A 25,588-nucleotide genomic window follows, 5' to 3' on the forward strand; every position below is an offset into this window, starting at 1 on the left:
TCGAAATTATGCAGGTCATCAACTTGCATATTAAGACAAAAAATTAAAGTTCTGTCAATGTCATACTGATGGGGAAAAAAGTTTACATTTAACCTTTTACTAGTTACATATTTTCCTAAGGACTCAAGTTCTACACCATGGAATAAATAATGGAAAAATAAAGTAATTCTTACAGGATCATTTAATAGTTGTACATTGTTTTTTGTTTTTATTTTTGGTCTGATACTTAAATTGCTAACTCATGCCAAGGGATTAAAACACATATGTACACTCATTTCATATTTAACTTTTTATTTAGTTTCCTTAAACAAAGAGTTTTCTAAGAAACAAATTAAGGATAGAAAAATCGATTTAGATTATATTTTTTACATTTTTTTACGTGCGTGCACGTGTGTATATTTGTTTCTACCTAAGACTTAAATAGAACTCTGGCAGTAGCCACGGTTGAAACAGGCAACCGTCTGCTACTAACCATATTGTGAATTTCCATTTTTTTCTTCACTACAGTAATTCAGCCATTGTGCCAGAAAACGATCACGTGGACTATTGACACAGCCAAGCACTTCACCAGTAGACGGTCCATTTCCAGAGGAGAAAACTTTACTTTATGACTCTTACGTAATCCCTAAATGAGTTTCAAATGTCCGCGTTTGGAAAATAAAGCCCAAACCCAAGCCCACGTGGGCACCGGTCAGGTTGCCATGTGCCTCCACAGCACAGAGGGCGGTGGGTGGGCGCCGGGACTGTGGCTGTGCTTGCGGGTCAGCAGAAGGGGCGGGGCGGGCTGATCAGCCGCGTGCCCCTCCCCCCATCGCCCCGTCACCCCACCGCCCCGCCGCCCGCGCCGCCCCTACTCCCTGCAGGCCCGGAGCTCAGGGCCCAGCGCGCGAGCGGCCGCCATTCCGCAGCCAACCGCCATCACCGTGGCAAGGCCGGCAGGACGCGCAATGCTGCCTGTCCTGCTGATCCTCTCAGGCCTGGGCCGGCTGACCTCCGCCGGCCATCGTGAGTGTAGGACCTGCTCCGTAGAGGGTCACCTGTCACAGAGCCTGTGGGCGTGGCGGGCTCCAGAAGCTTGCTCCAGAACCCTGTGCCCGGCTGGGGGGAGCCCTGCGTCCTGTCAGAGCCCGCCTAGAGTCAGGGTCCTGCGGGGCCTGCTGCTGGGAGGGCTCAGAACAGGACTGGGACAGTTGTCCTCACGTGCCTGACCCTGCACTTGGAGGAGGGGGCGAGCAGCTTCTGGGAGGTGGGGTCCCCAGAGCAGCTCTTCTTCACCTATTGGGGCGGAGGTCAGCAAGTCCCAAAGTGTCTCTGGAAGGTGGTAGGGTCACGTCCCATTTCTAGGTAGCCTCTTCTGGAATGCACAAAGTCTGATTCCGTGGTGGGAGCGTGCCTGCGTGTGTGTGTGTGTGTGTGTGTGTGTGTGTGTGTATGAGTTCGTGGAAGTTCAAAGAGTGATGTGAAGTGGCAGGACCAGTGAAGAATAAGGATGCTGGCAGGCACTGGGGAATGCTTACAGGTGTTTTCCTTACTGCAGATCCTGAAACATCACTTCTACAAATTACAGTGCCACGGAAGATAGAGACAAACACGGATGGTGAAGTTTCAGAAACGCATGTAATTAAGAAATCACTTCTTTTTTGAGTGCTTTATTTTTACTGGGCTACATGACCCAAATAAGCCCATGCACATATTCCTTTGAAATTTTGTGTCTTGATTTTTCTCATTTTCCAATGAACGTTATGAATCATTTTTAAAACACAGACTCAGAAAAAAGTGCCCCAAATCCTTATCACACAAAATGTTATATACAGTCTACTGGACTTTTTGTCTAGAAAATATGGACATTTAAATATTCTGTATAAGTGAGGTCATGATAAAATTTATCTTGTCATTTTAAAATGACAATATATAAAGAATGCCTATATTTGCTCATATATACATATATAAATCTTTGTTAAAATGCAAGTACTGTTATTTTTCATATGATTAAAATAAAGCATGTACATTGTCAAATCTAGGTAGCACAGAATGGTTTTTCAATGGTAAAGCTCTTTTAATATTAGCATGATTTTTATGAATAATTCATTAAGTATAATTTCTGACATTTGTGTAACATATATATTATTTGTGCCCATTATTTTTTCTTATTTATATTTTAAGTATTTAAATTCCAGGTAGTTAACATACAGTGTAATATTAGCTTCAGGTGTAAATTTAGTGATACAACACTCACATCCAACACCTGGTACTCCTACAAGTGCACTCCTTAGTCTCCATCACCGATTTACCCATCTCTCCCCTCCTCCCCCTCTGATAACCATCAGTGTGTTCTCTATAGTTAAGAGTCTGTTTCTTGGTTTTGCCCTTTTTTCTCTTTTTTCCTCCCAGTTTGCTCTTTTGTTTTTTTCTTAAATTCCACATGAGTGAAATCATGTGGCATTTGTCTTTCTCTGACTGACCTGCTTAGCTTAATACTCTCTAGCTCCATCCATGTCCTTGCAAATGGCAAGATTTCATTCTTTTTTATGGCTGAGTAATATTCCAGTGTGTGTGTGTGTGTGTGTGTGTGTGTGTGTGTGTGTGTCTGTATCACCTTAATGCATTCATCATCAATGGACACTGGGGTGTTTCCATAATTTGACTATTGTAGACAATGTTGTTATAAACATTGGGGTACTTGTATCTCTTTGAAATCGTATTTTTGCATTCTTTGGGTAAATAACTAGTGGTACATTTCCTGGATCATAGGGTAGTTCTAGTTTTAACTATTTGAGGAAACTCCATACTGTTTTACCACAGTGGCTGTACTAGTTTGCATTCCTACTAACAGTGTAAGAGGGTTCCTCTTTGTCCACATCCTGGCCAACATATGTTGTTTCTTTAGCCATTTAGCTGTTCTGACAGGTGTGAGGTGCTATTTCATTGTAGTTTTGATTTACATTTCCCTGATGATGAATGATGTTGAGCATCTTTTCATGTGTCTGTTAGCCATCTGGATGTCTTCTTTGGAGAAATGTTTATTTGTGTCTTCTACCCATTTTTAAATTGAATTGTTTGCTTTTTTGGTGTTGGGTTTAAGTTCTTGTTATGTTTTGGTTACTAACCCATTATCAGATATGTCATTTGCAATATCTTCTCTCATTCTGTATGTTGCCTTTTAGTTTTGTTGGTCTTCCTCATTGTGCAGAAGCTTTTAATTTTGATGAATTTAATTTTGTTTTCCTTGCCTCAGAAGATATATCTAGAAAGAACTTAGTCAAAGTTGAAAAAATTACTGTGCTCTCCTCTGGGATCTTTATGGTTTCAGGTCTCACATTTAGATCTTTAACACATTTTGAAATTATATTTGTGTATGGTGTAAGAAAGTGGTCCAGTTTTGTTCTTTTGCATATTGCCATCCAGTTTTCTCAACATCATTGAAGAGAGTTTTTCCCATTGGATATTCTTTCCTATTTTGTTGAATATAAATTGGCCATATAATTGTGGGTTTATTTCTGGGTTTTCTATTCTGTTCCATCGATTGCGTGTCTATTTTTGTGTCAGTACCATACTGTTTTGATCACTCTAGTTTTGTAATATAACTTGAAGCCTGGAATTGTGATGCCTCCAGCTTTGCTTTTCTTTTTCAAGGTTGCTTTGGCTATTCGTGTTTTTTGTGGTCCATACAAATTTTAGGAATGTTCATTCTATATCTGTGAGAAATGTGATTGGTGTTTTGATAGAGATTACGTTGAATGTGTATATTGCTTTGGGTAGTATAGACTATGTTTAACTATATTTGTTCTTCTAATCCATGAGTATGAAATATCTTTTCATTTCTTTGTGATGTTTTCAGTTTCTTTCATCAGTGTTTTATAGTTTTCAGGGTACAGGATTTTCACCTCTTCAGTTAGGTTTATTCCCAGTGTCTTATTGTTTTGGGTGCTAAATTTCATTTAAATTAATGGGATGGATTCTTAATTTCTCTTTCTGCTGCTTCATTATTGGTATATAGAAATGCAACTGGTTTCTGTACATTGATTTTGTATCTTGTGACTTTACTGAATTCATGTATGTGTCAGTTCTAGCAGTTTTTTGGTGGCATCTTGTAGGTTTTTCTATCTAGATAATCATGTCATCTGCAAATAATGAAACATTTAGTTCTTCCTTGCCAATCTGGATGCCTCCTATTACTTTTTGTTGTGTGATTGCTGAGGCTGGGACTTCTAGTACTATGTTAAATAACAGTGGTGAGGGTGACATCTCTGTCTTGTTCCTGACCATAGAGGAAAAGCTCTGAGTTTTTCCCCTTTGAGGATGATAATTAGCTGTGGGTTTGTCATATATGACCTTTATGATGTTGAGGTATGTTCCCTTTAAGTCTACTTTGTTGAGGGTTGTTATCATGAATACATATTGTACTTTGTTGTATGCTTTTTCTGTATCTATTGAAATGATCATATGGTTCTTTTATTAATGTGGCATTTTATTAATCATGTTGACTGATTTGTGAACATTGTACCATCCTTACAGCCCAGAAATAAATCCCACGTGATTTTGGTGAATGATTAATGTTTTGTTGGATTTGGTTTGCTAGAATTTTATTGAGCATTTTTACATCCATGTTCATCAGAGATATTGGCCTATAATTCTCTTTTTAAGTTGAGTCTTTATCTGGTTTTGGTATCTGATTTTGGTATGAGCCAGGGTAATGCTGGCTCATAGAATGAATTTGGAAGTTTTTCTTTCTTCTCCATGTTTTGGAATAGTTTGAGAAGAATAGGTATTAACTCTTTTTAAATGTTTGGTATGATCTGCCTGCGAAGCCATCTGGTTTTTTTGTTGGGAGTGTTCCTGTGAAGCCATCTGGTTTTTTGTTGGGAGTGTTTTGTTTACTAATTCAATCTCTTTGCTTGTTATTGGTCTGTTAAAGTTTTCTGTTTCTTCCTGTTTCAGTTTTGGTAGTTTAGATGTTTCTAGGAATTTATCCATTTCTTCCAGATTGTCCCAATTTGTTGACATACAAATTTTCATAGTACTCTTATAATTGTTTGTATTTCTGTGGTGTTGGTTATTATTTTTATAATCTCATTTCTATTTTTATTTACTTGGTTCTTTTCTCTTTTCTTTTGATAAGCCTGACTAGAAGTTTATCAATTTTAAAGAACCAGCTCTTGTTTTCATTGACCTATTGTTTTTTGTTTTTGTTTTTTTTTTATTTCTGTATCATTTATTTCTGCTCTAATCTTTATTATTTCCCTCCTGCTGGCTTTAGGCTTCATTTGCTATTCTTTTTCTAGCTCCATTAAGTGTAAGGTTAAGTTGTTTATTTGAGATTTTTCTTGCTTCCTGATGTAGGCCTGTATTGTCATGTACTTCCCTCCTAGGACCACTCTTGCTGCTCCTAAAGGTTTTGGATCATTGTATTTTCATTTTCATTTGTTTCCGTGTTTTTTTTTTTTAAATTTCTTCTTTGCTTTTCTGGTTGACTGATTCATTGTTTAGTAGCATATTCTTTAACTTCCATGTATTTGTGCTCTTTCCACATTTTTCTTGTGGTTTACTTCTGGTCATAGTGTTGTGGTTAGAAAAGGCACATGATATGGTTTGAGGATTTTTGTATTCAGGCCTGATTTGTACCTAATATGAGATCTGTTCTGGAGAATGTTACATGTGTATTTGAAAAGAATGTATATTCTGCTGTTTTAGGGAGTGTTCTGAATATATCTCTTCAGTCCCTCTCACCCAATGTGTCATTCAAAGCCATTATTTCCTTGTTGATTTTCTATTTAGATGATTTTCCCATTGATGTAAGTGTGGTGTTAAAAGTGTTCTACTATTACTGCATTATTATCAATTAGTTCCTCTACGTTTCTTATTGTTTTATGTATTTGGATGCCTTCATGTTGAGTGCATAAATATTTGCAATTGTTATATCTTCTTGTTGGATTGTTTCCTTTATGATGATATAGTACCCTTCATTGTCTCTTGTTACATTCTTTCTTTTAAAATCTAGTTTATCTAAGTAATGCTACTCCAGCTTTTTTTTTGACATCCATTTGGGTGATAAATATTTCTCCACCCCCTTACTTTTCTTCTTCTTTACTTGTCTTTAGTCCTAATATTAGTCTCTTGAAAGCACCATATACATGGGTCTTGTTTTATTTTCCATTCTGACACCTATGTCTTCTGATTGCAGCAGTTAGTCCACTTGCATTCAGAGTAATTATTGATAGATATATATTTATTGCCATTTTATTACTTGTTTTGTGTTGTTTCTGGTGATTTCTCTGATCCTTTGTCTTTGTCCCTTTTTGTCTCTCCTTTACACTCACAGAGTATCCTTTAATATTTCTGGCAGGGCTGGTTTAGTGGTCATGAATTCCTTGGGGTTTTGTTTGTCTGGGAAACTCTTCATCTTTCCTTCTATTCTGAATGATAGCCTTGCTGGATAAAGTATTCTTGGCTGCAGATTTTTCCCATTTGGCACTTTGAATATATCATGCCACTCCCTTTAGGCTTGCCAAGGCTTTCTGTGGAGAGATCTCTAGCTAGCTTTATGGGTCTTCCCTTTTAAAATAAGGACTTATTTTGTCTTTCTACTTTTAATATTTTTTCTTTATCCCTATGTTTTGCAAATCTATGGTATGTCTTGGTGTTGGCTTGCTTTTGTTGATTTTGCTGGAAGTTATCTGTGCTTCCTGGATCTGAATATCTGTTTCCTTCCCCAGATTAGGGATGTTTTCAGTTATTATTTCTTCAAATAAATTTTCTTCCCCCCTTTCTCTTCTTCTGGGACTCATAGATAGCACAGAGAATTGTTGAGAAGGTGAATGAATGTCTATCTCAGTTTCTAAAGATAGTAAATTTGAACTGAATTAGTTTTTAGATATATGCACACTCATATTTTTAATTTTTGTAATTATTTATAGGTTTGGTATAAGTCTGCAATCTTGATATTTGGTTTTCTTTTTTCTTTCCCAAATACATTTTTTGACTCAGGTAGAAATACAATATCTGCTTATAGATTATATTTATAATCATGAAGTTATTTGAATTAATAATTTAAATAAATTGCCAGAAAATCTTACTAGTCAAATGGTTTTAAGTTTTTGGACAATATTCAAGGAAAGATGATGTGCCTTTTTCAGAGACTAGAACACGAGAAGAACATAAGTTAATTCTTCAGATCACTTAATAATGCTTTAAAATATTAATGTACCTTTGATAGAGATCAAATAAAGTATCAGAAAAGGAAATGACAGGTTCTTAAATCACTTAACTAAAATATTTAAAAAGTAAAAGTAGCAAATAATTGTAGAACTTTATGACCAAGTAGATTTTCTCTCTGTTGAAGGATGTGTGAATACTAGAAAACTTTATTAAATTAACCTACCACACTAACATACTTCAAATATCAGTGAATGTATCCAAAAGAACATCTCAATTATTCCACATTCACACATACATATTCACCAAATACACATATAATACTCCTCTTTGGAATAGAATAGCCTCAATGTGCTTAAATGGATCCAGGGAACAAGGACAGCACCAACCAAAGCCATCTGTAACTAAATCATCCTTAATGTTTTACACATTACAGCATTCCATTTTAGGATCAGACTAACACAGGAGTGTCTATTATTTCCATTTTATTCAGTAATTTAAAATATAAAAAATTAAGTAAATAAAAATTAAAAAAGTAGGGTTTAAATGGTAAGACAGAGAGACCAGCTATTACATAGACCATATTTTTGCTTCGAGTACCTTGGATATATGGTGATGTCATTACCTATCTAATATCCAGAATATAGAAGGCAAATTATACAGATTTATTCTCAACAATAGAAAGAGGAGAGCTACTAAAGAAGTAGTACTTAAATCAATTTGTTTTCCATTTAGTTTGCATCTAGACAATTACTGTTAACAATGCCTATTGTGAAATAAATTATTTGAGAGGCATCTTTATGTTAGTACATCTCTGAAAATTGAAACTTGATTTTATCCTCAGAATGCATCTTTAAATTTTAAATGATTATGAAACATTTTTTAAAAAACATTTTTAAAAGCCTGAAATATCATAAGTAAGCTGGTGCAACGATAATAATATCAGATAAAGAAGTATTTCTAGAGATAAAAGTTACCTTAATAATAACGTGATTGATTTATCCTGAAGATACCACCATACTAAATGTGTTTGTACCTAACAACAGAGCTCCTAAGACAAAAAACTAAGGCAAAAAAATGAGAAAGAAACATCACAAAATTTGGGGGAGATTTCAACACACCTATTTCAAGAGCTGTAGGGTTACAAAAGACTGAACACTATACAAGCTTTAAAATGACTTATGCAGAAAACTGCAACCAGTGACAAAATTCATGTTTTTGCAAATGTGGGAAAATTTCTGGCATTAACTGTATGTTATGCCATGAAGAATGTGTTATGTTTTATGATTATGTCACAGATTGTATTCTTTGGGATGCAGTCTTTGAGAAAATTCCTGTGAAGGCAGTTTATTAGGGTATGCTCTTTTGATGAGCCTCTGTGGACGGGACGGGAGGAAGCAGGAATGGGGAGACAGAGACTCAACTGAGTCTCAGCAAAGTGTGAAGCTGGCATGGTCCATCAAGATCTGGAGTTGGGCTTCTCATTAACTTGGAAATTGTGACTTGGTGTGACTTTTTAGCTGAGGCAATTTCCCAAAGAGAACAGGGAGAAGTCTGTGGGTAGCACTTCTGATAGCTTAGGGATGCTTCCTTTATTCTGAAAAGAGGACCTGTGTTGTATTCTTTCCCTCTTCTTTTCAGCTTCATTATTTTCCATAATTTTATCTTCTGTATCATTCATTCCTCTGCTTCTTCCATCCTTGTGGTCATTACATCCAGTTGGTTTTGCATCTCAGTTATTGCATTTTTCATTTTGGCCTGACTAGTTTTTAGGTCTTTTATCTCTGTGGTAAGGGACTCCCTGGTGTCTTCTCTGCTTTTCTCAAGCTCAGTGAGTATCTTTATGATTGTTGCTTTAAATTCTGGATCAGGCATATTGTTTATATCTGTTTTGATTAGATCCCTGGGTATGACCTTTTGTTGTTTCCTTTTGGGATGAAATCCTTCATCTTGGCATTTTGTCTAGGTCTTTGTCTTCTTCTGTGTGTTAGGATTTCTGTTATGTTTCTTGCTCCTAAGAGTAATGGCTTTATGAAGAAGAAGTTATATATTGTTCAGGGCCTGGCACTTCAGGAAGTGTCTCTGGTGTATGCTGTATCCACTCTGCTGCTGTGTTTTGGCTGCTCTTTCCCTCACGTTAGTCCTTGGTAGACCTTCTCCTTGCCTACAGTGGGGAGTGTTTGGACCTTGGCCAGAATGTGGCAAGTTTTAACTAGGTGTGCTCTGGTCTGCTTATTGAAAGAGACCTGATACTATTTCCAAGAGCTGAAGCTTTGCATAACTCTGTGGTCAGTAGACATAGTGCATGCAGGGGTTTGGTGCTGGTATTCTGGGGGAAAGGCTCACTGCTCTTGGTCTCAGGCACAGTTGCCTGAGAAAAGCAGCATCTGTAGGGGGTTGGGGTGTAAGTGGTTTAGGCTGCCAGTGTTGGCATTGTACTGCTTACTTAAGTTTATGCAGGGGAGTGGAAGAGAATAATGGCTCTAGCCAGCTCCATCATCCCCGGAGAGGTTGAGTTTGTACCTACTGCTGTCTGGAAAGCCCTCCCAGAAGGGTGAACAATCTCCCTTTGTGTGTCCCAGGCATCCCTCAGATTGCTGTCTTGACCCTGTTTGTGTCTGGGCCACCTGCCCCACCAGCAGCGTGGGGCACTTTGGGCTCTATCCCAGTCAGGCAGCTGAGTTTTAAAACTCCAAACTTTAGGGACCTGGCCTGGTGTGCACCTGTGCTGGTCCTTTGGTGGGGGAGTCTCGCTGCTTTTGTACTGATGCAGGTTTGTCCCGGAAGGGCAGTCCCATCAAAGTGCAGGGGTGTGGAGTTTGGAGTAAAGCACAGCAAAGAGCAGGTGTCCAGGTTAGCTGCCGTCAGCAGGTGTCCCCACACCTATGCTGAGGGCAGGGGAGGCCAATGGCACTCACCAGCTCTTTTGTCCCCAGAGAGGCAATGCCACCTGTCCCCGATGTGGTCCAAGAGGGTGAAATTGTCTCTCTCAGTGCATCCTAGGGAGATCCTCAGATTGTCTCAGCCCGGGCTATCTTCCCTCTTTCTCCACAGGAGCAAACTCTAAAACTCCAGTCTTTGAGCCTTGCTGGTTGTAAAAACTCAGGAAAATACCCCTCTCATTTTTCCAGTCATTGGCTTTGGGAGAATTGTTTTCCTTGTATGATCCCCTATGTGCTCCTCTCTCTGTCTTTCTCTCTCTCTCCTCTCTCTGTAACCAGGTCTCCCTCCCCTCTGTAGCACCTGCAATCCATTTTCCTGGAAACCAGGTCTCTGCATCTCCTACCTTCCACAATGTGGTCTCTTCTCTCCCTCTAGTTGTGCGTTTTGGTCTGTCAGTTTTCAGATGGATATCTTGGGTAGTCAGAATGATTTGATACTTATCTGTGTTCAAATGATAAGGCAAGCTTTGGGTCTTCCTACTACTCTGCCATCTTAGCTCCCCACAACCTGTGTTATATTCTTTAATTTTTAATTTATTTGGGCTAGAAATTGCAAAGTAGAAAGAAGATAATTAAGGGGTGCCTGGATGGCTCAGTTGGTTAGGCATCCGACTTCAGCTCAGGTCATGATCTCACAATTTGTGGGTTCAAGCCCTGTGTCAGGCTCTGTGCCTGACTTCATATTCTGTGTCTCCTTCTAGCTCTCTGCCCCTCCCCCTCTTGTGCTCTTTCTGTCTCAAAAATAAGTAAACATTTAAAAAAAAGATAAATTCAAGTGTTTTCAAAGATTACCCAACATTCCTAAATGTACCCATTTCAAATTAAAATTTCATATGACAATAAATGCTAATGACCAATGCTCTTAGTTTTAAAATATATTTACCCTCCTTAATTTTAGTGAAATTTAATTATTATTCGTTCTGTCATACATGATGAGATTGAAGAAAGATAGCAACATACATGTATATATAATTTTGAGATGTGTGTGATACCATCTATGTTTGTACAAAAGAGTACTTACATTTAAAAAAATTATGGCTTCTGACTTAAGAATTTTAAATTTCTATTAATTACTTTCTCTCTGAATACTTTGCTGTAGGTCATGTATGCCATCAAAATTGACAGGAAAACATATACTCTCCATCTTGAAATACAGTAAGTGGCCATTCTTCTTTTCATATACTTTTCAGTTTCTTCAAGTTTTACAATCACTACCCTAAATTGAGCCTAAACAAGATCATGACTATTATATTTAACATGTTACATCTTTGTGATTCAAGTCAGATTAGAATTTCAAGTCTTCATCTTGAGATTTTAAATTTAATTTTGGAGCCAAATTCTGATTTAATGATGTAAATATTAATGTGTAATTAGGTAAATTAAAATTACTCTATGTAACTCCTTGAAATATAACCACAATAGCAATAATTAAAGGAATAACTCTATTTGTCCCTGTTTAATTTTGTTCGCCTTCATGTCATTTTATATATTTATGTGATTTTAAGCATTTAACTAAATATTATGCCATAATTTTTTCTTATCTTGGTATAATATATAATTTAATCTCTTAAATTTTCTGTTTCCCACTTTTGCTCTTTGAGGAAACCAGTATTAATAATCTTATGTGTATCTTTCCACAATTTTCTATTCTTTTTAAAAAATGTTTATTACTAGGGTGCCTGGGTGGTTCAGTCAGTTAAGTGTCTGACTCCGGCTCAGGTCACGATCTCACGGTCTGTGATTTCGAGCCCCGCGTCGGGCTCTGTGCTGACAGCTCAGAGCCTGGAGCCTGCTTCAGATTCTGTGTTTCCCTCTCTCTCTGCCCCTCCCCCACTCACACTATGTCTCTCTCAAAAATTAATAAACATTTAAAAAATTTTAAAAATGTTTATTATTTTTGAGCAGGGTGTAGTGGCAAAGAGAGGGACCTGAAGCAGACTCTGTGCTGATAGTAGAGAGCCTGTTGCAGGCCTTAAACTCTTGAACTGTGAGATCATGATCCACGGCATCTGAGTCAGATGCTTATCCAACTGAGCCACCCAGGTGCCCTTCTACCATTTTCTATCTAAATTTCATCTTTCCCTTAAATAAAAATATAGAAACCTATTTTTTTTTAAGTTTGTTTTTACACAGTTGGAAATAGTTTTGCTGCTAGCAGGTCTTATTTAATAATGTTCATTTTCTGGCTCTATGTATATATTTTAACTCATTCTTTAATAGATAGCATTCTGTAGTATGTAATATTGACACATAAGTTATTTCAAGGAATTATCACTTAAGAGTACTGCAGTAAACATCCTTGTATGTAAATTCTTATGTAATAGAGGTTTTCTTTTGTAGGGTTGGTATTAAGAAATGGGTTTCTGTAACAAGAAGTATGAGTAATAGTAATAATAGTGACAACAACAACAAAAGTAACAGACATTTAAGGAGCACATGCCATTTGCCAGGTGTATTTCTAAGCAATTTGCATGTAGTAACTAATTTAATTTTCACAACAACCTTCTTTATTACTCACATTTTATATTAAGATTTTGAGAGAGATTTTCAGTTTCTGGCAAGAAAGTAGCAGTTTAGATTTTCAAAAGCATGCAATATGTGCTAAATATTATATCACATCTTCGTGTCAATTTGTATTTCCCTAAGCATCTTCTCTAAACAGTTATCAGCTATTTGTAGTTTCTTATTTCCAGTTGAATATTTATTTTTCAGAGCAGTTTTAGGTTCACAGCAAAATTGAGTAGATGGCACAGAGAGTATCTGTATACCCTGTGCCTCCCACCCCCCACACATGTATAGCCTCCCCATTATCAACATGCCCCACCAGAGTGATACATTCATTATATTTGATGACTCCACATTGACACATCATTATCACCCAAAGTCCATAGTTTATATTTGTCTTAATTTTTCTATATTGACTTTTTTCTTTTGATTAAAAATTAAAAAAGGAAAATTCTGAGAATAATATATATCACTATGAATGACACACATGCAAGCATTTTATTTATGTATTTTTCTAAAAAGCATACGTGGCAAATAATAGTGAAATCTATTATTCCCATGCCTAGATATATTCAGTTCTTTCACTCCCCAGTGCTAATCATAGTTATGATACTGATATATATTCTTCTGCCATAATTTTATCATTCATCTGTATGCCTAGAGATTAAGAATCACCATGTTTTGACTATTACTTTAAATAGACACAAATGACACAGTACTCTTCTATATAATTTATTTATCTTACTATGGTAGACCAATAAAGTGACCCCAATTCTTTACCTTTCCCTGTATCTTCACTCTTTGCCATATAACTTTGAGTTTCTGTCATCAAGAGGTAGAATATATACATCTACCTCAGCCTCCCCACTCCCAGCCCTTGGATATGAGTTTACTTATGCAAGGCCAATTTCATGGGTATGTGGTCCCCCAGGACACTATGGTTAGACATGCCCTGTACATGGTTTCATTCTCTGCTGTTGCTGCCCTGAGATTCTTAATACTTTTGAACAAGAGACCTCATATTTTCATTTCACCACGGGCCCTGCAAATCATGTAGCCCATTCTGTGGCTATGTGACTGACTTTGGCCAAAAAGATGTTTAGCTGACTTGATTCAAACAGTGGTTTGAAAAAGCTCCCCTGCGTTCCTGCTCTCCATCTTGTTTGTCTGCCATCCCCATGAAAATATGCTGGGGCCAACTTTCTGGGAGATGGAGACAGGTGGGGCACAGCCAAGGTACCCTAATCATCTCTAGATCAGCCAACATTCAGCTGAATCCCAGACCATTGAGCAAGCCTGGCCGCCATTAGCAGAACTGCTAAGGCTACTCGTACTTGACCCAGAAGTGTGAGCAATAGATACTTATTATGTTATTATGTGTAGTTCTGGTTTTGAGGCTGTGCTTTTTGTGCAACATTTTGCATAACATTTTTATTTGAGAGTCATTTATACAGATTTGTGCAGAATGAGTTAATTGATTGTAAATACATATGTAATATATATAAATCAAATAAATATATCTCATTTATTATTTATTCAGCCATTCGTTCTCTTTATTGACTAGGCCTCTAATTCTGTTCTCAGCAGACAAAGTATCTTTGACACATTTATTGAATTATTTATTTTTAACTGTCATTATTTTAGTTTGAGTGTCTTTTTTTTTCTCTGAAATGGTCTCCTTTGAAAGTTTATTAACTTTTTAACTTGTTAAATTTTCTTGAAATAATGATTATTTTCTGTAATCAATTTCTTCAACTTCCTTAGGAACTTGCTTTTAAGTTTTGCCTTCTTCCCTTTTGTTGTTAATTTTCCTTACATTGGATATTGTTTTCCCTTGAATGATCATTTGCATTTCTGTTACTTCACTAAGGCAGACTTTTTTATTGTTTTGTGTAGAAGCAAAAGTATACATTTTTACTAAGGATGAATAAACTTGTAAACTAAACTGTTATCCTTTTAATTGTGCTTGTCAGAAACCTGTTGAAATTCCTTTTCCTGGGAAATGATTCTGGATTTCCATTTCCACCACCTCCATTTACATGCTTAGTTACTAAAATGTGGCTCTGCTTTTTTGCCACATGTTCTAGGTACTTGCATCTAAACCAACCCAGGCGACTTGGCGTGTCCTTGAATATATGTACAATATGAGCTGATGAATACCAGTCTTTTTTTCTGGGAAGCTCTGTGGTTTTGTTATTTGAATTGAGGAAAAGGGAAAGCTGTCAGGAATGAGAGATGATAAAGCAGGTCTGGAAAGAGAAGTGGTGAAAGCAAACACTCTGTGAATGTTCTAGTCCTTCCTTGATTCTGGTCTTGAACTGCCCCTTGATATTTGGATCCTTGAGAAACCCTGGCAATAAATAATGGTGTCAGATTGTTCCATAAGAATCACTATCTTCTATGTAAGAAGATTAAACTTCAGTACCATTTATATGAGGTTTATCTATAGAGATCATTTAGCTTACAGAATTTGAGCAAAACACTGGTCTTCCACTTCTAAGCAAAGTCTTTAAGAACTATTGTGTGCCTCTACACTTTCTTTTCTCTTTCTGCTACAAGAAAGGCATGTTCCAGGGGTAAGAGGTATGTCTTTACCCAGGTTCTAGAATGAAAGTAGTGTGGAATTGACTCTGTAATAAACTTGTAAAGAACAATCGTTGTTTTAAGGCATTGAGAATTCTGGGATTGTTTTTACCAAAGCTTAATTTCATGGAAACTGACAGGAAAAGCATATATTTTTTTATTACCAATCCATGGCTGTTTGTTAGCAAATACTAACATATTTATGACATGAGTTTTATTGATCATTGAATGTAAAATAAAACTTTGCCATGGGAATCTGGAAGTCCTAGTTTCTACTCTACATAAATCTATGTCATTATGGTGTCCCTACTGATATTATTATACTGCTTATTATTTTTTCTTATATACACAATATACTGTCAGCAAACTAGATAATCAAGAGATGAGTCCATTTAATTTTTGGATATTTGAGCTTGTAAAATTGAAAGTAAATTGCTTAATATCAGGATTCTATTTTTGTTAATGTTACTATTACAATGAAATGTTATTACTTTGGTTGAATTAGGTCATTTTTAGACCCTCATTTCCTGGTGTATGCATACAACAAATCAGGAGTATTGTATCCAGATTCTTCATTTACAAAAGTAAGTTTTGCTTTTTGCTGTGTATATTTGCAGTTTTTTATATAGCTAAGGTGCCATTGGTGGGAAGAAAAAGGATGCTTTCTACCTCACAGAATTATTGGGCAAACAGATCAGAAACCCAAATATAATGTAACAATTACTATGAAGGCAGATTAAATAGAACAACTACTTTTCAGATATGGAATTTGGGAATCCCTTATCCAAAAAGGTTGTTTAAACTATCAGAGGTCTGAGAAAGAAAGTGGGTTAAGGAGCAAAGAATAAGAAACTCTGAAACACAGAGTCATTTTAATTGAGATTTCATAGGACATGAGCAGTGGAGGAAGTGGTGGGAATTACTTTGTGGAAACACCTTATAGAAAGGGATAGTGAGGATGCAAAAGCATATTGGTTACAGAATCTGAATAGGTTCACATGTGAGACATGAGTTTGTGTTGTTCCCAAAATGCAGATAGGAGTCAAGAAATTTTAAGTATGTGAGAAAGTTAGCTTTAGTCTGTGAGATATGTGTGTGTGTGTGTGTGTGTGTGTGTGTGTGTGTGTGTGTGCGTGTGTCTGAACAGATGATTGGGAAGAAGTAAATGCAAGTGAAGGATAAGATTCTTCTGCTACATTGCAACTGAGAGAAGATGAAAATAAAAATCATTAGTACATTGTCTTTTTCACCACTTGCAATTAGAAAGCAGAACAAAATACATGAGAATCCTATTTTGAGACATTTGACAATAGGCTGATCAGGAAGTTTTTCTGAGAGAAAAGAAAGCCCAGAAGGTGAGTCATATTCAACTTGGCCCTCTGACTGAGGATAAAGTCTTAACCAGAGCATAGGAAGTTGGAACCAAGCAGAACTCAAAGAATTTGGAGTTCAGTGCTGCTGAAGCAGCTGGAAAGGGCATGACACAGGACCAGAGAAGAGGGGCCATCAGATGTATGATTTTTTATGGGGAGGGGAGTTATGCTTATGTCCCTTACTAAAGATTAGGCTGCCTATGTGCTGGATAAAACTCTACTGAAGGGCAGAGAGTAAAATGGAGATAATACTAACGGTCAAACAGTATTGGGAGATGTTGGATTTTCAGCCCAGAGAGAGTAAGGTGACTTTGCTGACACCCTAGACATTCAGCTGAGACCAGAAAGGCTAATTCTTAGGAGGAAGGACCAAACTCTAGGGTAAGAGATACTCTTATCACCCCAGTTCCCTACCCAAGGCCTAAAACTTAGCAACAAGAGGATTAAGGAAGGTTGCCATTAAATTAATTGCCTTCCAATACAAAATGCAAAACTCTGCAAAGGGTTAAAACATAGTAGATGAAGGAAATAATGCATATAAGGGTAGAAATCAATGAGATAGAAAAATGAAAAAGAATAGAAAAAAAATTTAAGCCCAGAATTTAGTTCTTTAAAAGGACTAACAGCATTAATAACCCCTAGTAAGGCTAAACTAGCACAAAACAAAATTCCATCACTATTAGGAATAAAAGGATATATGATTAGTCATACAGAAAATAAGATGATATTTTGGGGTATTAGGAAAACTTTATGCTAATACATTTTATAGTTTAGATGAAATGGACTGTTTCCTTGAAAAGGACAACTTACCAAAATTGAGGGAAGAAATCATAGAAAATCTCAATCACTTGAAACCTATTTAAAAATTTGAATTTCTAAATAACCACATTCCCACACCAGGTTTAGATGTTTTCACACTTCACCTATTGAGACATAATTCTGATTGTTTCCAATTTAGCTATTAAAAACAATGTTTCTGTGAACATTCTGGGTAGTTCATTGTGTGGATATAATTTTTTATTTCTCTGGAATACATGTCTGGGAATATGATTGCCAGATCATATGGTAAGTGTAAGTTTATTTTTAAGAAAAAAATTACTAAGCTGTTTTTCAGAACATCTCTACCATTTTACATTTACACTGTCAATGTATGAGAGATAAAGATTGCATTTTTGTCACCTTTGGTATTATCACATTTAAAAAAAATTAGCCATTGTGATAGATGTATAGTGATTATCTCATGTAATTTTGATTTGTATTTTCCTAGTGACCAGTGATGTTGAACATATTTTCATGTACTTATTTGTTGCCTTCTGTGAAATATCTATTAATGTCTTTTACCCATTTTTGAATTGGATTGCTTGGTTTTTACTCTTGATTTTTGAGCAATTTATATATTCTCAATACAGATCTTTTGTCAGATGTGTAGTTTGCCAACATTTATTCCCAGTCTCTAATGTGTCTTTACAGCCTGTTCATAAGGTATCTCATTGGTCAGAAGTTTTTAATGTTGATGAGGGTTAATTTATCAACTTTCCCTTTTTAATGGTGGTTTAGCTATCAAGCCTAGGAGCTCCATATATCCCTGGTTCTTGAATATTCTGCTTTTGTTTCCTAAAAGTTTTATAGTTTTATTTACATTTATGTTCACTTAAAAAAATTTTTTTTAACATTTATTTATTTTTGAGACAGAGAGAGAGCATTAACGGGGGAGGGTCAGAGAGAGAGGGAGACACAGAATCCGAAGCAGACTCCAGGCTCTCAGCTGTCAGCACCGAGCCTGATGCTGGGCTTGAACTCACAGACCGCGAGATCATGACCTGAGCTGAAGTCGGACGCTTAACCGACTGAGCCACCCAGGCGCCCCTATGTTCACTTTGTATTGGATTTGAATCAAGTTTCATTCTTTTGACAGAGGTTGTGCATTGAATTGCTCTTGCATCTTTGTGAGGTCAGTGGGACATATTTTTGTGTATATATTTCTGGGTTCTTCATTCTGTTCAATTCTTTTATGTGTATATAAATTTCTGCCACTATCATGCTGTCTTTAGTTTACCTGCATCTTAAACATTTGTGTAAACTATAGTGATTCTTCCCACTTATTCTCATTTTTTAAAGATTTTTAGATTATTCCAGATATTTTGATTTTTCAGATAGACATTTTTTTAATCTTTTATTTATTTTTGAGAGAGAGAGACAGAGCGTGAACAGGGGAGGAGCAGAGAGAGAGGGAGACACAGAATCTGAAGCAGGTTCCAGGCTCTGAACTGTCAGCACCAATGCGGGGCTGGAGCTCACGAACCATGAGATCAAGACCTGAGCCAAAGTTGGATGCTTAACTGACTGAGCCACCCAGGCACCCCAATTTTTCATATAAACTTCAGACAAAACCTGCTATATGTATACAAACGGTGTTGCTAGGATTATGATAGACATGTCAAACCTATAGATCAGTTTGGGGGTAGTTGACATCTTTACTATGTTGAGTCTTCCAGTCCATGAATGCAACGAGTCTCTCCACTTATTTGATCTTTTGTTAAGTGTCTTTTATTAGCATTTTGTAATTTTAGCATTCAGATTCTGTATGTAGTTTTTTAGGCTTATACCAAAGTATTTCGTTTTCTTTGATGCAATTGTAAATGCTATTGTATTTCAATTTCAGTTTTTATATATTTGTTGTTATCTAGAATTGTATTCTTTTGATTTTCAAACCTACAACCTTGCTGAAGTTACATATTAATTCTATGATGGCTTTTTGTTTTGTTTTCATTTGTTTGGTAGATCTTTGTGATTCTCTAAATAGACCTGTCATTTACAAACATGAACATTTTTCTGTTTCATTTTCAATCTGTGTGCTTTTATTCTCTGCTTAGCCTTACTGTGCTTGTTACAACTTCCAGTTGTGTTGAATTACAATAGTGAGGGCAGACACCCTCATTTTGCTCCCAATCTTAAGGATAAAATATTTACTCTTTTACCATTAAGGATAATGTTAATTGTAGGGTTGTTTTTAAAACACATTCTTTACAAAGTTGAGGACATTCTCCATTTCTGGTTTGCTAAGATCTCTGTTTTACATCAAAGTATGTGCATTTGATTCAATTAAATGCCTTTTCTGCCTCAGTTGATAAGATCACATAAATCTTTTTCAGCCTGTTGATATGATGGACTGCACTGATTGACTTTCAGATATTGAAAACAGTATCGCATAGTTAGAAAAGCTACAACTTGGTCCTGCTATATAATTCTTTTTATTGGTGACTGGGTTTATTTGCTAATAATTTATTGGTTTTGTTGTTGTTAAAGTTCATGAGAAATATTGGTCTGTGACTCTGTGGCTTTCTTGTTTTGTACTGACTGTCTAATTTTTGTATTAGAGTGATACTGGCCTCATAAAATAAATGGAGAAGTATTACCTTCTTTTCTGTGTTTTGGAAGAAGTTTTTAAAGTACATGTTCATTCTTAAGATATTTGGTAAAATTCTTTAGTGAAATCCCTGGACATTTATTTATGTGTATGGCGGGAGATTTTTAATTACCATCTCACTTTATTTAATACTTATGGAAATACCTTATCTGTTTCATATGTATTGTTTTGGTGGTTTGTGTTTTTTTAAGGAATTGGTCCATTCCATCTCAGGTATGGAATTTATGGGTGTAATTATGTCACAGTCCTTATTATCCTTTTAATGACCACAGGAATGTTTTGGTTGTAACATGATTAATTGCTGTCTTCTCTCTTCTTAACTTTAACAGTCCTGCTAGAGATTTTCCAATTTATTGAATTTATCAGAGAACCAGTTTTTTTCTTGCTTTTTCCATACTATTGTCTTATTTTCAATGTCATAGCATTTACCTCTTATGTTTATTACTTTCTCCCTTATACCTTACTTTGGGTTTATTTTGTGCTTCTTTTCTATTTGTTGGGGAAAACACTTGTATTTCTGCGAACTGTGACCTCCTTTGTTTCTATTGCAAGCATTTTAGTGCTAAAATTTCCTGCTCAGCACTGCTTTACTGCATTCTGAAACAATGTGTTGTATTTTTATTTTAATAAGGGTATATGTATTTTTTTTTTAATTTCCTTTGAGGCTTGTTTGACTCATGTATTTTTTAAAAGTGCATTGTTCAGTTTCCAAGTGTTTGGAGATTTTTCCTGTTGTCCTTGTCAACTGATTTCTAGTTTGATTTCATTATGGTTAGAAAATGTACTCTGTATAATTTCAGATCTTTTAAATTGTGAAGGTTTGTTTTATGGTCCAGTATATTATGTGTGTAGGTAAGTGTTCTTAGATACTTATGAAAAAATGTGTATTCCGCTATTGTTGGTGCAGTCTTCCATGAATGTCATATAGATCATTTTGATTGACACTGTTTCAGTTCTGTATTTTTACTGATTTTCTGTCTAGTACTATCAATAACTGAATGGAATGCATTGAATTATTTATTATTTTGTTTTTCTATCTTCTCTTTTAGCTGTATCAGTGTTTGCTTCACATATTTTGAAGCTCTATTGTTCGGTGCCTATACATTTAGGATTGCCATGTCTTCTTGATGGATTAATGCTTTCATGAATATGCAGTGAGTCTCCTTGTCCCTAGTAGATTTCTTTGCTAGTAAGTCCACTTTATCTGATATTAATAAAGCCATTCTTTGTCATAGACTTTGGGTCTAGAGTTCTTTCTTGTCCAGCAAGAGAGCGGGACATAGGATTGAAAGCAAGAGATGGCTAATGTCTGGGAAAAGACAAGAGCCCAGATTAAGGGTCCTTGCTCCGTTTTTATTAGGATCAGAAGGCTCACAAACATGATGATGGATGTACACAAAGGGAAAATGAAACTATGAACATTAACTCATGGACATGAGGGAAAGGGGGTTTTGAAGATATGCAGAGTTAGGGGTTTGGGTCAATGCAAAACAAAATCCTGGCCCCTGGGCTGTGGAGTGGAAGGATGTTTACAGCAGACATGAGGTACCACCTGTGTTTACCTAAACTGGTCTAGGGGACAAGAAAGACAGAGCAAGTAACCTCAGGGTCAACAAGGCACCTTTCTTTTGTTAATTAGCTCTTCTCTGGGCAACTTCACCCACAGGGGTCTATAGCCCGATTTACCTGTTTACCAAATTTGGTCCTTCCTTTCTGTGAAAGTATTAAGTTTTCTGCTATAGTACTAAGTTGGTGGGCGCTTCTGCCCTGACTACCTAATCTTGTTTATTTCATATACCTATGTTCTATATTGGGGCCTTTGCCCCATTCTCTCTATACTGGGGCCTCTGCCCCCCTGCTTTTATTTATTTAATCTTGTTTACCCAAACTTGGGTGTGAGTGTCCTATGGCTTCGTAATTCTTTATGCCTTGTTAACCCATCAGTGCAGGCTCAGGGAATTCCTAAGCTTATTCTCTACAATTCTTCTTTGTTTTATAAATATTTTCATTAAATAAATCTTCCATCTTTTAATTTCGGTCTACCTATGTTATTGTTTGAAGTAAATTTCCTATAGAAAATATTTAGTTGGGCCATGGTGGGTTTTTTTTTCTCGCATCCATCCTAGCATCTGGTATTTTATTTGATGTTTCTATACTCATACATTTAAAGTAATTATTTATATGTTAGAGATTTTGTTTGCCGTAATGTACATATATTTTTGTTTTCTTTTCTGTGTTTCTCATTTCTTTGTTCCTCTCTTATTGCCTTCTTCTGCATTACTTGAACATTTTTAGGATTACATTGTGATATATTTGTAGGGTTTTAAAGTATTTTCCTTATTACAATTTCCTTTTTTTCTTTTTTTCTTTTTTATTAAAAAAATTTTTAAATGTTTATTTATATTTGACAGAGAGAGAGAGACAGAGACAGAGACAGAGCATGAGTGGGGGAGGGGCAGAGAGAGAGGGAGACACAGAATCTGAAACAGGCTCCAGGCTCTGAGCTGTCAGCACAGAGCCCGACACGGGGCTTGAACTCAGGGACAGGGAGATCATGACCTGAGCCAAAGGCAGACACTCAGCCGACTGAGCCACCCAGGTGCCCCAACAACTTTCTTAATATTTGCTCTAGATATTACAATATACATATATAACTTATAATAGTCTACTATTGTGGAATTTTTACTACTTCAAGTGAATTATCAAAAATTATTTCTATGTAGGTTCCTTTAACCTCTACATTTTTAAGTTATAATTGCCTAAATATCCCTATCTGTATCTTAAGTCACATGATATTGTATGATTTTGCTTCAACTACTAAATATGATTTAAGAAACTCATGAGGGAAACGATAGTCCACTATACTTACTGCTATTTTTATCTATTCTGGTTTTCCAGATTCTTGAATTCCATGTCTTTTTGTGATATTAGCTTTCACTTTTGGAATTCTTTTCTGATATTCTTTAAGGGTATGTGTGCTAGTAATAAAGTCTCCTGGTTTTCTTTTGTCTGAGAAAGACTCTCTTTTTCCTTCATTCTTAAAGGATAAATTTTCCAGATACATAGAGTTCATGTTTGACTGTACTTTTCTTTTTCTTTCTTTCTTTCTTTCTTTCTTTCTTTCTTTCTTTTCTTTTTTTTTTTTTGATGTACTTTTTTTTTAGCACTTGAAAATTGCTGTAGTGTTTCTTTATAGCCTCATTACTTCAGATGTGAAATCTGCTGTCATTCAAATTGGTGTTCCCCTATAGGTTATGTGACATTGCTCTCTGGTTACTTTGAAGATATTTCTATTGGTTTTGTTAATTGTTAATTGTGATCTTTTGTTCCTGTGAGTTATTTTGGGTCCATTCCCTTTGCAGTTTGCTCATCTCACGGAACCCAAATGTTTATGCCATTTGTTAATTTTGTGAAAGTTTCAGCCGTATTTCTTTTTCTTAATTTTTATTTATATTGGGCACCTGGGTGGCTCAGTCGGTTAAGCGTCCAATTTTGGCTCAGGTCATGATGTCATAGTTTGTGAGTTCAAGCTCCGCATCGAGTTCTGTGCTGACAGCTCAGAGCCTGGAGCCTGCTTCAGATTCTGTGTGTGTGTCTCTCTCTCTCTGCCCTCCCCAGCTTACACACTGTCTCTCTCTTTCTCTCGCAAAAATAAATAAACATTAACAAAATTTATATATATTTTTGTGTGGCAAAAATACTTAACATGAGTTCTATGGTCTTAACAAATCTTATGTATACATTACATTATTATTGAGCATAAGTATGATGTTTTATAGAAGCCACTAGAATTTATTCATCTTGCTTGACTGAAACTTTTTTTTAAGTTTATTTACATATTTTTAGAGTGAGAGTGAGAGTGTGCAAGTTGGGGAGGGAGGGAGAGAGAGAGAGAGAGAGAGAGAGAGAGAGAGAGAGAAAGAGAAAATCCCAAGCAGGCTCTGTGCTGTCAGTGTAGAGCCCTGATGAACTGTGAGATCATGACCTGAGCTTAGATCAAGAGTTGGACACTTAACCTACTGAGCCACCCAGGGACCCCTTGACAGAAACTTTCACTACTTAGTAAGTGTCCATTTCAACATTTCCCCAGTCCCTGGAAAGCACCATTTCAGTCTTTGGAGATATGAATTTGGATGTTTTAAATATTTCACATAAAAGGACTCATAATATTTGTCTTCCTGTAACTGGCTTATTTCACTTAGCATAATGTCCTTGAGGTCCATACATGTTGCATATATTGCAGAATTTAATTTAAGGCTGAATATTATTCCATTAAATGTATATATCACATTTTTTAACTCTACCTATCTATTGGTGGACCTTTAGGTAGTTTCCACATCTTGTCTCTTTTGGATAGTGCTGCAACGAACACAGGAATATCAATAGCTCCTCATGATCCTATTTTCAGTTCTTTTGAATAACTACACAGAAATGACATCACTGGATCGTATGCTAATTCTACTTTTAATTTTAAAATTTTTTAATGTTTATTTTTGAAGGGGGGTGGGCAGAGAGAAAGGAAGACACAGAATCTGAAGCAGGCTCCAGGCTCTGAGCTGTCAGCACAGAGCCTGATGCAGGGCTCGAACTCAAGAAATGTGAGATCGTGACCTGAGCTTAAGTCAGATACTTAACTGGCTGAGCCACCCAGGCTCCCCTCTACCTTTAATTTTTAGAGGAACTTTCACTCAGTTTTCTATAGCAACTTGCACCATATAATATTCTCACTAATGGTGTACAACAGTTCCAGTTTCTCTACATTTGCCAAGTCTTGTCTATTTTTATATGATCATCGCCATCCTAACAGGTGTGAGATGTTATCTCATTGTGGTGTTGGCTTGCATTTCCCTAATAACCAGGGTTGGGTATATTTTCATATACCTGTTGGCCATTTGTATATCTTCTTTGGGAAATGTCTGTTCAACAATTTTAACAATGTTAAGTCTTTCAATCCATGGACATGGAATGTCTTTCCATTTGTTTGTGTCTTGTTTAATTTCTTTCATTAATACTTTGTAATTTTCAGAGTACAAGTATTTAGCCTTAAATTTATCCCTAGGTATTTTATTGGTGTGTGTGTGTGTGTGTGTGTGTGTGTGATTTCAAATGGGGTTATTTTCTTAATTTTCCTTTTAGATAAGGAAGGTTTTATTTTCATTTTATTTTTTTGTATGTTGATCTTGTGTCCTGCAACTTTACTGAATTTCTTTTGTGTGTGTATGTAAAATCTTTAGGTTTTCTACATATGAGATCACGTCATCAAACAAATACAATTTTTCTTCTTCCTTTCTGACTTGAATGCCTTTTATTTCATTTTTTTATCTAATTGCTCTGGCTAGAACTTGCTGTCCTACATTGAATAGAACTGGTGAGATTGGGCATCCTTGCTTTGTTCCTGATCTAAGAGGAAAAGTTTTCAGTTTTTCACTGTTGAATACAATGTTATTTTCATAAATAACATTTCATAAATAGCCTTTTATTATTTTGAGGTAATTTCCTTCTATTCCTAGTTTGTTGAGAGTTGTTATGAAAGTATGTTGAATTTTGCAAATTCTTTCTCTGACTATTATTCAGATGATCATGTGATTTTTATCCTCTACACTGTT

At 36.1% G+C, this 25,588-nt stretch overlaps 1 protein-coding gene across 4 annotated transcripts in view; it reads left to right on the forward strand.

The window, feature by feature from the left end:
- The first annotated feature begins 847 nt into the window (after positions 1-847).
- Positions 848-25,588, forward strand: part of LOC102960412 (A disintegrin and metallopeptidase domain 3-like) — a 112,516-nt gene continuing 87,775 nt past the window's right edge. Inside the window, exons 1-4 of one of the 4 annotated variants that reach the window (XM_042983391.1) lie at positions 848-1,005; positions 1,538-1,617; positions 11,194-11,249; positions 15,688-15,766. In XM_042983391.1, coding sequence (XP_042839325.1) covers positions 948-1,005; positions 1,538-1,617; positions 11,194-11,249; positions 15,688-15,766 — 273 coding nt within the window. In that variant the 5' untranslated portion in view covers positions 848-947. Of the gene's footprint in view, positions 1,012-1,537; positions 1,618-11,193; positions 11,250-15,687; positions 15,767-25,588 lie in introns of all 4 variants that reach the window. The other 3 variants (XM_042983393.1, XM_042983389.1, XM_042983392.1) reach the window with 3 other exon arrangements.

This window comes from Panthera tigris, chromosome B1 (assembly GCF_018350195.1).
Source record: "Panthera tigris isolate Pti1 chromosome B1, P.tigris_Pti1_mat1.1, whole genome shotgun sequence".
Taxonomy (NCBI): Eukaryota; Metazoa; Chordata; class Mammalia; order Carnivora; family Felidae; genus Panthera; species Panthera tigris.